Source organism: Serinus canaria, chromosome 10, assembly GCF_022539315.1.
Source record: "Serinus canaria isolate serCan28SL12 chromosome 10, serCan2020, whole genome shotgun sequence".
Classification (NCBI taxonomy): domain Eukaryota; kingdom Metazoa; phylum Chordata; class Aves; order Passeriformes; family Fringillidae; genus Serinus; species Serinus canaria.
The window spans coordinates 14,372,732-14,388,493 of NC_066324.1; the positions used below are offsets into that span (position 1 = coordinate 14,372,732).

At 41.5% G+C, this 15,762-nt stretch overlaps 1 protein-coding gene across 1 annotated transcript; it reads left to right on the forward strand.

Moving 5' to 3' along the window:
* Nucleotides 1–852: 852 nt before the first annotated feature.
* Nucleotides 853–15,464, forward strand: FAM81A (family with sequence similarity 81 member A). The gene is made up of 10 exons (XM_030228620.2): nt 853–926; nt 2,845–3,212; nt 4,558–4,625; nt 5,948–6,221; nt 6,993–7,111; nt 11,383–11,512; nt 12,638–12,744; nt 13,833–13,968; nt 14,348–14,543; nt 14,972–15,464. The coding sequence occupies exons 3-10, from the start codon at nt 4,579–4,581 to the stop codon at nt 15,109–15,111; spliced, it is 1,149 nt and encodes a 382-aa protein (XP_030084480.1). The 5' UTR covers nt 853–926; nt 2,845–3,212; nt 4,558–4,578; the 3' UTR covers nt 15,112–15,464.
* Nucleotides 15,465–15,762: the final 298 nt, after the last annotated feature.

Consider the following 15,762-nt stretch of genomic DNA (forward strand, 5'->3'; position numbering starts at 1 on the left):
AACTATAATCAGGGATAATTTGCTATTTCAGAGTGAGCTGGTGCAGGAAGTTCTTCTCAGATTCCACTTACACTTTGTTTACCCAAGGTGGTCGTATCAAAGTCCAAGGAATGACACAAGCAGGAAACAAAAGTGAAGGCAGACACACCCTCTGTGGACTTTGTTTTTCCAGTAATACTTTCTCTTAGCTGACACGCCTCTGCTGTGCAAGCAGATGGATCTTATTTGCTGTGATATATGAAGTTTTACTGAAGCTGCATGTTAGCTCTTGTTTGAAAATGTAACATGGAAACTTTATAAACAAGACTAATATTTGTCATTGATTTTAATAATGTGTTCTGACAGGATTTGATATACACTGTGGAAAACCCCATGCTTTCAGTCATACTCTCGGCTCCTCTGCACCACCAGAAACTCAGAGTCACGGCTGTTCGTTACCACCGAACTTTGTGTCTGGAGGCCGGCGTTTGCTGGCGCGGGAGGCGCGGGCACGGCCCCCGCTCCGTCCCCGCCGCTCGCCCCCCGTACCGCAGGGAGCGCCGCTGTTTGCGGAGCCCTGCCCGTCCCTCCCTGCTTCCCCAGGATCGGGCACTGCCGTGAAATTGCTGCGAGGAGGGGGCGATGCGAAGGGCTCCCCCCGCCAGGGCGGCAGCGCGTTCCCATGGTGACGGCGTCCTGGCAACCGCTCCCGCTCCCGCAGCCCGGCCTGCGGCGGCCGCCCCGCTCCCAGCCGCTCCCATCCCATCCCATCCGCTCCGCGCAGCCGGCCGGGAGGGCGGGCAGACGGAGCCCCGGCCGCGCACCGGCGGTCACGGCGCTAGGGAACGGCCGCTCCCGCGGCGGCAGCGCGCCCGGAGCGGGGCTAGGCTGGCGGCGGGGATGCGCGGGAGCGGCGGGCAGCCCTGCCCTGCCCTGAGCCAGCACCGGTGAGTGAGCGCAGAGGCTGTCCCGGCTCTGTCCCTCCGTGTTGCATGGCCATAGTGTGGTGTCTGCACCGCGGTGTCCTGTCGGCTGTGGTACACCCGTGTCCCCGCAACCTTCGCCGCGCCCACCGGTGACCCCAGCACCGCGGGGCCTGGACCCTCGGCGGGCCGAACCGCGGGCAGGGCTGGGCTGGGCTGGGCAGGGCAGGGCAGATCGCTCCGCCGAGATTCCCCCGCTCACGGCGGCTCGGCACGGGCCGGCACCGGGGCCGATCGCACCTATTTCTTCAGAGGGCCCCCGGCCCGGCTCGGAGCCTCGGGCTCGATCCCCGCGCTGCCGGGGGAGCCCCTCCGGCTCCCGTCGCACAGCGCGTGTTCCCGAGTGCCACAGCCGCGCCCAGGGCTCGGCACGGGTCTGGCTCTCCTGGCGCCGCCGGGCTCTGACCCATCCCTTCGCTGAGCTGCAGCGCAGGGACTTTGCCGCTTACTCCGAAGCGTGGCCCCAACGCGCTTGAGAGTAACACTGGGAAGCATCTGGCGGCTGCCGGGGTGGTGCCGTCACACGCTCCCTGTGCAGCCACCAAAGCGGTTTCTATTTTAGGAAGGAAAGAGTGATTAAAGTGTTTGCCGAGGCAGGTGTTTCAGTCTGCATTGATTCCCGTGTGACTTGTGGCAAGTCACATAGCCCGCCCCGTGCTTCACTTCCCTACCAGCAACAGAAGGAATTGTATTTTCAGGGATAATAATGCTTCCTACCTCACAGGCATATTGTGAGAATGAACGTGAAAAACACTCCGAGGTGCGCAGACATTACCGCATTAGTTGTAGATTATCATGGAAGATGGGGAAACTGAACACTACAGGTATCATTATCCTTCAAAGCAGGAGAAATGGAGGTCCACGGAAGATAAATATGCGAGGCAGTCTGAGAAGTGGGGAAGGGATACCACAGCACAAATACCAAGGACTAAACTGCACATTGCTAGAAGTATCTCTTCATCACATCCCATGGATGATTTCTTTTTTTTTTCCAAGCTGTTACACATCTTATACCAGTGATTTAAAGAAACACTAAGGAAGCCCTGCACATTTGTATGGAAAACCTGCCTGAAGTATCAAGTGAACTGTTATTTTTGGTAATCAGGCATATAGTTTCCAAATAGGAGAAAACTTGTATCTTGTCCATGTGACACATATATTTGGAATATTCAGTAAATCAAATCAGTCAACCCAAATTTACTGGGTTAATACATCATGACTTAAACTGCTTATAGCAGTATCAAGCAGGAAACAACATTATTTTAAAAAGTTAAATTAAGCACCTGTAACCAGTATTTCAACTGGATCTTACTTGACCCCAGTTTACTGCCATTGAAAGAGCCATGTGAAATTATACTCCTCTTAGAGAAAGACATCTTATGGTTTCTATTTACTAGTGTAAGTTGGTGTTACACTCATAGAGAAGGAATTTGCCATTAGTTCTAACGCCTATTTGTTAATTGCAAATATCTCCAAACTGCAGCAAAGTTTTGTACGACTGCCAATCAAAGTCTTAGACCCTCTCTGGCTGTTGGAGCAGATCAAGAAATCTGATATCTGATGAGATGCTTCACCATGTACTGAGCAAAGAAAAATGAATCAGAAGTTCATTTGTGTAACTTTTGTTTCATGTCCACACCTACTCCAGATATTTGCATTTAGCTGCATTTCTTATGGTAGACTGGCAGAAAGATTTAAGACTGCATGCAAACCTATGCTTAGCTTGCTGCAAACATTATTTTCTAATTGATAATAAATGGGTACTGAAGGCTGTTTGAGACTAAAGCCCTGTTTGGCTGGTTTTTGTAGGGTGTATTTCACTAAATTTCACTAAGATGCTGCTAGATGTATGGACCTTAATATTTGTTCTTTGTTTTTCTAGGTAGGATCCAGTGCTTTGCTGCTGCAGTGCACATAGCTCTTCCCAAATCAGTGGGATAATTCCTGTGTTTACAGCTAAATTATGCCTAAAAGCTCCAATGCATCAAGATGGCTAAGATGTGTTAAGGCCCAGAGGTTTCAGGCCCGCTGAGAACTGGGTGCCTGGGGCTGTGACCAGGAGGGACCCGTCGCAGAGTGCTGGCACTCCTTAAAAATCCAACAAGTGGGAAATGACAAGTTTGAGGAACAGACTGCAGAACTGGACATTCAGTATCTGTGCAGGACTTTGAATGCAGAAGTCACCACTATGACCCCCAGCTCTTATACTGTGCTTTTTACTTATAGCCATGTAAGAACCTAAACAAGGAGGTAGGTATGGTTATCTCTCTTACATATAGGGAAACTGAGCCATTATTCATGGGAATAACTTGTCCAAAGTCAACAGGATCAGAGATTGAACAAGGAATTCAATTCAGACCTTCTGAATTCCTGTCTGGTGTCACTGCTGCTCAGCAACCCAGCTTCTCTTAAAACTGTTTTTTTTCTAATTTGTAGTTTCTGAAGCACCGTGCTATAAATAGAACACACACACTGTGACAATGTTTGCTCTCTGCTTTCAGGCAGTGCTTTCCTACATTTCTAAAGCACAAACATGCTTTGCATTTTGAGATCTCAGAGGGCAGCCTTATTGCTCCTTCACTATCGATATTTGACTATTGTATTTCCATAACCCCATCTTGCCCAGATTGCCCAGAATTTCATCAGCAATTGTAAGCTTCTTTCCATACACCAGCCTTATTTTGCAGTGAGGATTTTAGGTTCCCAAGGAGATCAGGCTCAGGCCATACTACTTCTCCTTATACTTACAAATGTTTTTTGTTTTTATGGAGGGGAGATTAGTTGGATTTGATTGAGGCTAATCTATTTTTCATTAATTTCTGTCAGTGGACAAAGCTGCTGAGCCAGGTACTGGTCTCATAGTAAGACACTCAAATATCTTTCTGAAGCTATTTAATAGACCTACTCTGCTGCAATGTCTGTCACAGTCTGGCTGGCTGTGTCTAAAAATTTAAACCAGAATTTATATTCCTACCACAGAAGAATTTCCGTACAATATGAAGTGTGGTCATTTAGATTTGAAGACAAATTAATACAAGACTCTATTTTGATAAACTATGCTGATGCCACACATTTTATTTAGGTTTCTGATTGCCAATGCTTTTATGAGAAAAACATCTTACCCCTAATAATCAGCTGCCATGAAACACCTGCATTTGATTCTCCAGTCAATATTTTCTTAAGTTTTATGATCATCCTGTAGACCTTACTTTATTATTAATTGATTAATGATGTCAGAGACCAGTAGAAAATTTGGGACAAGACTTTGTTTACTTCTGCCCTGCCAAACCAGTTATGTGGGTCAACAGCAGATTTCAGTTTCAAGGCTGTCAACCTTGTCTTTTCAAGAGTATCATTTTCAGTATAAAAAGCTTTGTAGCAGTTTTCAGCCTTCATTCTTTTGTATTAATTTTTATGTTATGCATTTATTTTACTCATTTATGCATTTATTGCATTAGCAATATTTGGATGCCAAGAGCACCAGTGTCAGCATAATATTACACTTAACTTAAAGGTGCACTGAAAGCAAAAGCTTTAAGTCATTTCAGTAGCAGATATAAGCTATTCAATAATTCAATTTGTACTTTTTCAACAGACATAAATTATTGACCAGAGAATGGCCCACCGAAGCCCAATCTTCCCAACTCTTGCCCCTTCTGAAAGGTACAGTCTGGAATATAAAACCAAAAATCTTCATGATGCAGAGTATTATGTATCTCTTAATTCTCTATAGACAGGGGTGCTGTGACCTGGGACTCTGGCATTAGTGTGCAATGCAAAGTGAAATACCATAGACATTCAAATCATAGCCCAAATCAGAAGGCCTTACTCAGCCTTTACTTAGCCATTTCCCAAAGAAATTCAATAGCTTAAATCTCACTGACTAGAAGTCCAAGAACACTTTAGCCAGTGTTCAAATAGCATGGAATGAGTTGTGAAAACACAGAGCCAAAGTGACCTTTGTTGGAATCCTCATACATCTCTATCAATAAGTCCTCTCTAGGTGGAGAAAACTATGGTATATTCTACCATTCTATTCATCCCCAAGGCCCTGGGGATTTCCCTGAAGGGTTCAAAGGATTCCACAACCATGGTCAAACTGAACTGAAAATTTGGCTCATTAACAGGAAACAACATGAGAATACACAGTAAATAAGAGTTCCCAGAAAAAAAAATCTCCTTTTCTGAAGTGGGGTTGAACTTGTATCCTCTACTTATGCTTCTGAAAATGTCATTATAAATGTCGTAGTGGTGTGAAAGGTTGCATGCGTTAGCAGACTCATTTTATTACTTTCAGCACCCATGAGCTCCATTGCTTTCCATGGGAGCTATGCCATGCAGAGCACTCTTCAAAAATTTAGATAATTATTCAAGGTACCCCAATGTAAGCTATTCTGAGGGAAATTTAACTTCTAAGACTATGAGAAGCTTGTCATAACTTTGGTCTCTCCTCAGTTTCTATGCCCACGTTTGCTCTTGTCCAGTTTGCAGAGGAACAAGATTCTGTATGGTATTACAGGCTAGCTATAGAGACAGAAAAGGGATCAATACAAGCCACTCCTTTTTAATTCTGATCTGGCTTCATTTAATTTACAATACCTATCTTCAACTGTTACAGTTTTGATTAAGCCTGAAAACTGTAAAGAAAAATAACATTACTTTTGAAACTCAGCAGGAGGGTTTGAATTTAGATTCTTAATGAAATTATAGTTCTGACTTGTAACTACTTTTATTATGCTAATGTCCTTTCCTTACGCTCCCATGCTTTTGTAAACTCTTTTAAAGACCATGAAAAAAGCCTGACCTGCCTTTGTACAAGACACACAGCACCCATGTATTTGTAGCAGTGGGCACCCTCTCTGGGTGTATTTTGGGGCTTCTCCCCAGCACTGCCAGTACTCAGACAGCGTCACACTGTCTTCAGTGCAAAGGCATTGCAGAGTTTTGTGTGAGAACTTAACAAGCTGTGGCTCTTGTTCCCCCAGACGGGTCCGAAACATCCCGCTGCACAGCCAGGCGCTGACAGCGGTGCCGCTGGCATCCGCCAGCCTGGTGGATCAGCTGGAGGACAGAATCCTGAGCCATGAGAAAACAACAGCAGCTCTTGTGGAACACGCTTTTCGCATTAAGGAGGACATTGTTTCCACGCTGCACAGAATGCAGAACAAAGGGGGGGGTGACCGGTTGGCAAGGCAACTCCTGGAGGAGCACATCCGAAACATAACTGCGATAGTGAGGCAGCTCAACCGGGACATCGAGGTATGGCAAGAATGCTGCACAGCACTAATGCCATCTCGGCTACTTACTGCTTCTCATTTCCTAACAAAGTTTACCACGGGATAAGTAAAGGTCAGACAAGGTCTGAAGATCCTGTAAGCTTATAAATTGTTTTTACAACTTGAAAAAGTGTTTGCAAATTACATAATTCTTTCGGTGGCTATGAAAATAGCACAGGATATTAGCATATAAACACAGGAGCCTTTGTGGTTCTAATAAGCTTGCTTTCAAAAGCTGCACTGGAAAATCTTGAAAAAATGAATTAATGTGACACTAATACCCAGCTCAACTTCAGTCCAAAGGCTGTGCTGTATAAACACGAGGAAATGCCTTTGCTCTACAATAAACTTTCTTTCCCTTCCGACTCACTGACGACACGAAGTAACCAAACCCAAGTGCTCATTTTTATGACCTAATCCTAGGCAGACACATGACTTCATGTCTGACCTCTGCTGCAGTGAACAACAGGGGTGTGGTAGGGAAAATGAAAGGAGAAAAAAAAAATTTAGGTCTCCACTGTCAAGTTATACTTTATATATATTATGGTAGTTGTGTGCAGATTGGGCACTAATAATAAGAAAAGTAGAATACCTAAAACTATCTGGTTTAGTACATTACAAGACAAAGCTTTGAATAAAGTAATAATAAAATGGCATCTGAGGATACTGAATTACTGAAAAATAATGAGTGACATTTAAAGTGTACATTAACTGTGACATACTGAGTTTTTATTTGCATATGAATGTTCTGTAGATGCTGCAGGAACAGATTCGTGTCAGAGACAATCTCAGCTATGGAACAAATTCTACCCTGAAGAGTCTTGAAATGCGTCAGCTTTCTGGCCTAGGAGATCTTCGGGGAAGAGTTGCAAGGTAAAAGTCCCCATGGAACTGTGTTTTGGGGCTAGCTAATCTTGTTTTAATCCTGAACTATTAATGATAATGGGTTGAATTCAACTTTGGCAAAATTCCAAGAATAATTTTGCTCTGTGTTTTCAAGAAAATGAATATAATACTTTGCATTCCAGTATCACATATTAAATTTGACAATATCACCCTTAATTCCTGAAATTCCTGAAATTAGTTCTAAATAAATTATTTCAAATTCCCTGGGAAACTGGATTTGGTTCAGCTTTTTAAAAAGTACTGTAGTTAGACTCGTGTCTTTGAAACACGTTAATTAGCACAATTATAAAGGCAGCACGGAACAATCTGCACTTGTGAAGAACAAAACAGTTGCACATTTTTGCATATATTTTAGAAGTAGAAATCTGCACATTCAGTTAGTGGTTAGCCATATTAAATCCCACATGGGCTACATGACACATAAGGAACAGAAAACTGCACAGTAACAGAGGTTTTCAGGCTGCCCAGGGCTTCTTCCTTTATTTCCTTAGGGCACCACCTTTGTGCTGTGCCTGGGTTGCAGTTTATCTGCAAATTGAATGAGATTATACCCATGTGCCTCATGTCAGACTGTGTGATGAATGCAGGTTATTTGTATTCATTCCCATAAGATAATCAGTTTATTGCCTTTAACTGCTACCTTCCATACTGCTTTCTATGCTTCTATTCAGCATGTTCTCTTAAAAAAAATAATAAAATCCCTGAATGAGGAGAAAAAATCTTCCCTTTATGAGAAAGCAATTAAAAGCAGTGGTCCATGAGAGAAAGCCATTTGCCTTTATTTGCAGACATATTCTGCTTTGAAATTAGTGTTCCAGTGAATATTGATTATAGCACTAGCTGGAGATTATGCCAAGACAGTGGTTTGTTGTGCCTTTGGCACAACACAGAGACTTTCCCTGAGATAAACACCTTCTGATTCCTTTAGCCAATGTTCCTTGTATAAAATACACTTTACTCACCTAAGGTAATTTTACCTCTAGTGCTGCTAGTTTCCAGATGGATTCAGAGTGAAACATTAGAAACACGATCAAATTACTGTGGGTTACCAACTTCCTGTCCATCAGCCACAGCAAAGGTACATTGAGAGGCTCAGGCTGCAGCAGCTCTGAGTGCTGTATTTGCTCCAGGCTGGCAGCATGCAGAAGGACGTGGGAATCAGTTTAGACAGTAAATCCCAAAGCATGAGCTCCTTGTCATGTAATAACTTTAGTGTCCATTTTAGGATTCTGGCCAAATTTCAGTTCCAGTAATTTCATGCATACTAAACATCCTATTCAAGTTCCATATTGGAAAGAGGGATGTTTATTTCCTAACACCAACTGTTCTGTAATATGTCAATATATCATCAAACAACTGTCTCATTATTTCTTGAGGGCTGGTGCTGTTAATGATGGGAACAAGGGATCCCTACATGCACATGCACTTCTGGAGCTCAGCCCCAGACCACACTCCCCACTGCTCTGCAGGAGTGAGATTCCAACATACCTCACTCACATCACAGAATCAACATTGCTATCAGAAGGTGACAGACTACACATTACAGCTCATGTGTCTGGATCTTTTCTCAATAAACACAGTTTACTGATGAATTTGTAAAGTGTTATCACAGCCCTGAATTACTGCTAAAAATCAGCATTATTGTAAACTTTAAGGAAAAAATATGACCTCTATAAAATTCAGCGATGTATTAGTAGAAAACTAGATTGATGCCAGTAGATCATATTCTCCAGCCTCCTGTCTCTTAGGTTGTCAATTTTATATTATACAGATTTACCAATTCCTTTTCTAGTGATAACAGATCATAAAATTCATTAGTGCCTTATCATTAATTTAGAGAATTACTTGTGGATAATGAGCATTTGTCTGGAAAGCTTAATCCAGCAGCCTGGTTGGAGTGATAGCAGTAGCTCTTCATAAAATCTTCCTGAGAGCTGAAACATCCAGAGGAATGGCAACTACGTGTGTTCAAATTGGACCTACTTTGCATATATAGATGACTTTTTTATCTACATTATAGAACTGATTCATTTCAGACAACCTGGGCTCATTACACGTAGGCAGATTTTCCTGCTGCACAGATTGAGCCTGATACACCTGGGCTGCACCACACTGACAATCTCCCCAAGAGCAGTAAATGTGCTGCTCTCTGGCCCTTGCTGAGTGGGAGGTGGCACCACGAGGGCAGCTCTGGGCTCCCTGCCCCAGGCCAGCACAATCCACCAGCTCTTCTGCTCTTGCCAGTTGCCCCACTGAACATGTCAACTTGCTTTTCACTCCCTGTTCTCCAGCTACTTGTTTTTCACTGAAACACTGGCATTTTAATGGAAACAGCTCCTGTTATAATAGACTAGGAACGTTAAAAGCTCTCTCCATACCATTACAGCATATGCATATAGCAGCAGCTGCAGAGTACTGGCACAGTCCTCACTTTATCTATGCCCCAGTGAAACTGAATGGAGCAAGTACTTTTGATTTCTCTGATGCTGAACAGTAATATTTTCTTCCAGGTCAAAACCAATCGTGTTTGTGAGTGTGTACAACAGATATAGAAGATAAAGCAAAATAATCTGATCTGTGCATACCAGGCAGACATTAAATTCACATTGTCAGAATATTAATGTTTCAGTTACCATGGAACTACATGAACCCTTTGACCACATAACTGAATTCAATGAAGAAGAGAGATGCTCTGTGATTAAACCCAAAACACTAATTTACTTAAAAAACATTCACAGGTGCTTGCTGGTTAAATTTGCTTCAGTAGTTTCAAAGCTGTTGCCATCTTCTGCCATGCCTCAGAGAAACAAAACTAACCATTTTTTGGAGCCCATGACTTTGGTGACTTGATGCAAGATGATTCCATTTCTCTGATTCTCTATGATTGTAATAACAGGGAGAGATTTGGGAGAGATTTGGCTCCTCTCATCTTTCTAAAGAAACTGCCTGATTGTAAGCCCTACAAGCTTTTCACTGCTATGCAAACCCTAGCCAGGCTTCCTGCAGATATTACTAACAGATCTCACAATGCTGAACTGCTACACTAGAAATTAATTTCCTCAAATTTTATAATGCCTATGTGCTATTTTACATTCCTGATTATTTTAATATTGAAACTGTACCATAATAATAAGCAGATGCTCCTTTTGTCATTTTAGCTGTGAATTTTCCTTCATGTTTAGTGATAATGGCAATTCCTGTAACTGAGGTGATGAAAATGCATGTTGAAATGAAAGCTTTCCAACTGAAATGTGACTAAAAAGATGACAAAGTATGTCATGGTTTAGCTAATGACTTAACATGCCTCACCTTGTTCTATTTTACTACCTTTTTCTCCCTCAAATTAACTGTAACTGCTGTCTGTTCCTCATGTTTCCTATATCAAATTCGGTAACACTGATGATTACATATTTCCCTTAGCAAAAAAATAAAATATATAAATATATAAGTCATATTTCACAGAGGTCTTACTCCTGAAATCACAGTACTCATATTTTTACAGCTCAGTTAATGCCCTTACTGTGTTACTGTAGATGAAATCCACCTGATCAAATTATTTTTAAAATCTGGTAGAAAAAACACATGTTCTATAGCACAATTATCCTGAAAATGTTACAGCATCAAGAAGTGTTCCAATGTGACAAAAGGAAACAATCATTATTATGTTCCAGGACTTAATTTTACAGCCTTTTCTGAGACAAAATCGCCATTGCTTTCAATGACAATTTATTTATTCACCTAAAGAAAGACTAAGAACCATAAAATTTGCCACACATTGTTAACTACACATATTAGCTGTGTACTACTATTTCACAAATAAAAATGCAAAGCTACAATAATGAAAAAATGGTCCTCAGTTATTTGGGCTACTAATCATGTAGGGGAACACATGCACACCTTATCAGATATCTTCTGGAGCATTACAAAAGACATGGAAATGAAATTCTGCATCTTTGCATTCTGAGGTGATTTCCCTGAGTGACAACACAGCCTACCCATATCATGTCAGTGCCAAGAACAATGGAATTTGTTTCTCAGACTATTTGACCCTCAGACCTATTTGGGAGCACTTCTCTGAACACCATGAGATGTATTACTACCCTCACAGTCCCAAAGACATTGCTTCCCTAGCCAGCCAGGAATTCCACAGAAATGGCCAGTATGAAATGGCTAATTTTAAAAGCTTGGACCTTATATTATATTTGGCTGGTACTTTGTTTTTTTGTCTATTCAAACAGGTGTGATGCTGGGTTAGCCAGGCTGTCTGCAGAGCATAAAATTACATATGAAAGACTTCAGAGTCTAAGTAAAGACCAACACACCTCCAAGCTGATCTTAGAATCTAAAATCAAAGAGGCAGAAATACAGGTATGGTACTTAGACCAAGGCAATCCCTGTACAGGTAAGAGTTCTAGTGTAATTCACACAGACTTCATGGCTGTTAATTATTATCCTGGGAGGTCACAGGTTTCCAAATGGAGAGGTGTATCAGCTCACAGTCCTTATTACACTGAACATTGTACCTAGGTGCATTGCTGGACTGCTCTAACTGGAAAAGGTCCTTCATTTCTTCCTGCAGCATCTGTGTGGAAGGGATTAGTATGTGAAGGCACATGCCCAACAAAACTACAACAATGCAAGCCTCTGTGTCTTTCACTGTATGTTTTGGCCTTCCCAGGATGATCCTATATGTATTTGAACACAGTTTTTGAAGGTCTGCAAAACACAACTGGCTTTGGGTTCTGTGAATCATTAATCTGTCTCTCAAGTTTCTCTTCCATTGGGTTTGAGAATGGAAGTGAGCACTAGATACAAGCAGAGACTTGGAGATAGGAAGAATCCTTTTCCTTAGTGTTACATCTCAAGGCCTTCCCATTTTCTCAGTCAACAAAAGTATTTACGTCTTCCTTTTGTGGTGGGTAAAAAAAGGGCTAAAATGCACTTTGCCTTTCTGAGAAGCCTCAGTGCAGTTTATTAGCATGCCAGGAGCATGTTGTCATGCATCTTGTAGTGAACCAGAGCAGTATGCTTTGAGAAAGTGGGATGGTTGTTTTGGTGACAAATATTCTCTTGTAGTTATGATCTCTCCCCAGTTAAAGCCAGCACTTCTATCACTGCAATGGCCCTTACACACAAAGTGATGGAGCACATCCCTCAGTATTGGTGGAGTGCTTGGGCACTTGTTTATTCTGATTATGTGGTAACTTGGAGATGTATGGATCATGCAAATTCAGCTGTCTAAAGGGGGAACCAGGCAGAGATTTTAAAGGTGATACTATTCACATTATTTAAGGCAAAAAAATTTACAGTTTTCAAAATGCTGATACTTTCATATTGAGAGATAGTATATTTTCATGATAAAGTAAAATATACAAATTCAATAGTTTTTGAAATGTTAGCAAAAGTGAGCTCTCTGTTAGACCTCTACTGTTATGAAAATGCCCCAAATTAAACTGTGATGAATGCTGTTGAAAATTCTGAATTTTGTTTCAGATTTCTCATCTTTTGAGCAGAGTAGAGCAATCAATAATGCAACAAGAAGCAAAGCTGAAGATTGCCTACAAAGAGAGCAACCAACAGCTGCAAGTTCTGGACACAAAGTAAGTGCCTGGGAAGCCTTGCTGCTGCCATGAACCTTGGGAGGAGGGCCTCAGTTTTCCCAGCCTGACTGGTATAATCTTCAGACCTATAAAAGCAGGAACCTCTATGAATATGTTTGTTTGCTCTACAGATATTACAAAAGCTCTCAAGAGGTCAAGAGGGACTTGCTTTCACCAAGAATTCTGCCCCCAATGTGGTTAGGCAATTCTGAAAAGTTGATGAAGTTTCTAGTTATCAGGCAAAACTTATATTAAAGGACAGAACTAAGGGTTTTTGTCAGAGTGGCCTGGTGCCCTTCTGTAAGAACTGTCTGAAGCAGTGAATGCTGGAGGTGACTGTCCAGAGCGGGGGAAAAAGTTCAGCTGAAGCAAGCAGGAAGCAAGTCACAGCAATCACAGAGTGCTATTGCTTTAAACTGGTTTCAAACATGAATAAAACTGAAATACTTAAATTATTAGTGGTTAGATCTCTGTACTACCAGACATTACCAATATAATGACTCCATGGGTCATTATATTCAATTCAGATGTCAACTCCTCTCCAGGCATTTCACTCAGTAGCAGTCCTGGTATAAACCATCCCCATCCTCATTTCTTACTGCTTATCACCATCCTCATGCAATGCAGGTTTCACATATTCACTGGAGGAAAGAAACAGTTTCACTGGCACAACTGCTTGGAGTAAAGTTGAGGTGGGTATAGGCACTGTAAGTGGAGCTACAGGAACCAGCATTGTCACCAGAATAAGTGGCTACCAAATCTTTGCTTGGATTTGATACATATGGACATAAAATTTACAATCTGAATGGATAACAGATTCTGTTTTCAATGTCACAAAGAATTTTCACCTATTATGATTCAAATTTTGTAACGTGTTTCATATAAATTTGCTGTGAACTTCTACCTTTATTTTCTAAACCAATATTACCATATCCAATTTAATAGCCTCAAAATTCAAAGGCTCACCTTAAAATGGTGTGAAGAATGCATTAAATTGCCATTTTGTGTTTCTATGAACACCTTCCTAAAAAAGCCAGTGTTCAATGACCAGCTCTCTTTTGTATCTGCTCATTCTGTTGTGCTCCTAGATTGAAAGATGCTGTTGAAGAGCTCAGCAATCAGATTTTGTCTGCTCGGAGCTGGTTGGAACAGGAACACGGAAGGACTGAAAAGGAGCTTGTGCAAAAAATCGACCAGCTCTCACTGACTTTTAAGGAAAGCACTGTAAGTTTCATTCAAATGTCCTGTAGTGCTTCTCAGGAAGCATTCAAAGGCATTATTAACCACTAAGATGATGTAATTGAGATATTATTTGAGTGAGATTTTCAGATAGCCTCAGAATATGCCAAAATCTCTTTATTAATATCAAGTGTAATACCTACAACTTGAGAATCTTTAAATTAACCTGATCACTGCTAAATAAATCAATATTTTAACCTACACCAAATAAAATAATTTGAAATGATTTTATAAAAAATTGTAATTCCTTACATTTTGAATTCCAGATAAAAGATGATAAATCAGTATCTATTTCATATTTTAAAAAGGCCACTGTTATTCCACATGCAGAGTAAATAATTAAAATTCTGTTTCCTGACTCCAGGAAATGAATGAGAGAGGTATTGAGATGAAATTCAACCAAATGGCAGAGAAAATTGAGAGAATAGAAGAAATGCAGAAGATAACCATGGAGGCACATGAAACAAAACAGACTGAAGAAAAGATAAATATTCGCATTGTCAAACTTCAAAATGAGATAAATGAAGACATAAAAGAAATGAAAGCTGAAGTCAATGCTGGTAGGACCATAGTTATCCAGTTCTTTATTCTGAATTGTGGTGACACTCATAGTAATATGCAAAATGTCTTTGCTTGTATCAAAGTAGCTTGAATACTTTTGGGGCAGATGTATTGGCTACACCTGTGGCATTAAGAGGGATTTTTCACTAGGTGTGAAAAGCAGAGCAATAAAAGGTGACACCCAGCAACAGAAGTGCTCTCCCCAGAGCAGGCACAGCAATAGGCTGTGCCTATTGGGCTGTAACTGTGTGCTGAAGGGCATTTCTGCCTTCAGCACACAGTTACAGCCCATATCCTTCAGAACTTTTGCTGAGTTCCTAGTTCCTAATGCTCTAGCAAAGCAGAGCATTATGGAAGTGCTTTCTGCTAGCAATGATGTGATACTTTGCTCCTCATGATGAACTAATGTCATTCTCACCTGCACTAGGGTTTGCAGCTATCTATGAGAGCATTGGGTCTCTACGGCAAGTTCTGGAAGCAAAAATGAAGCTGGACAGAGATGAACTCCAGAAGCAGATCCACCAAATGAAGCAGGAGGTTCCAAGATGGGGAGAAGCTGGACCATGACTGCAAGATTTTGTCTGAGAGATTAGTGTTTACCTGGCTAGCTAGGCAGACTCTAGTGTTTTTCCAGTCTGTAATGCCAATTACCTGCATGTACCAAATGACATGCTGCTGCTGCTGCTGCTGCTGCTGCTGCTGCTGCTGCTGCACAGGTGTTTGCTCCCAGCAGTAAATACAAGCTGTTCTTGGATAACTGGCAATGAGCCTGTGGAGCTGAGGTGCTGCTTTGCCACTGCACTACTCCAGTTGCTGTCAGGAAATTTAGCACTGTGTAAAACTGGAGTAATGCACTGCTGAAGCTGGCAGCTAGTTTGCTAAAGGCATTCCAGTTTTGCAGGCTTGATCAGGCAGCTATATGCTTTTATATGCACCTGCACCCCTCCACCTTAAAAATAAAGGCAAGTTGCTATCATTTGCTTCATTTGAATTTGGCAAGGTTCTCCACCTTGATACAAATTACTTGGTTGAAATCAATGGACATTTTTACAGTGACTTTATCTACTATTGACTTCCTGGGAAGACAAAATTGGCACTAAACAGACCAATCTTCAAAATCAAGACAACATCAGAAAATCATTGTTTGGGTTTGCAAATATTCTGTGTGTGAAAATTAGGTAGTGTAATGTAGTTGTAGATTTAGATGATTCATAAACA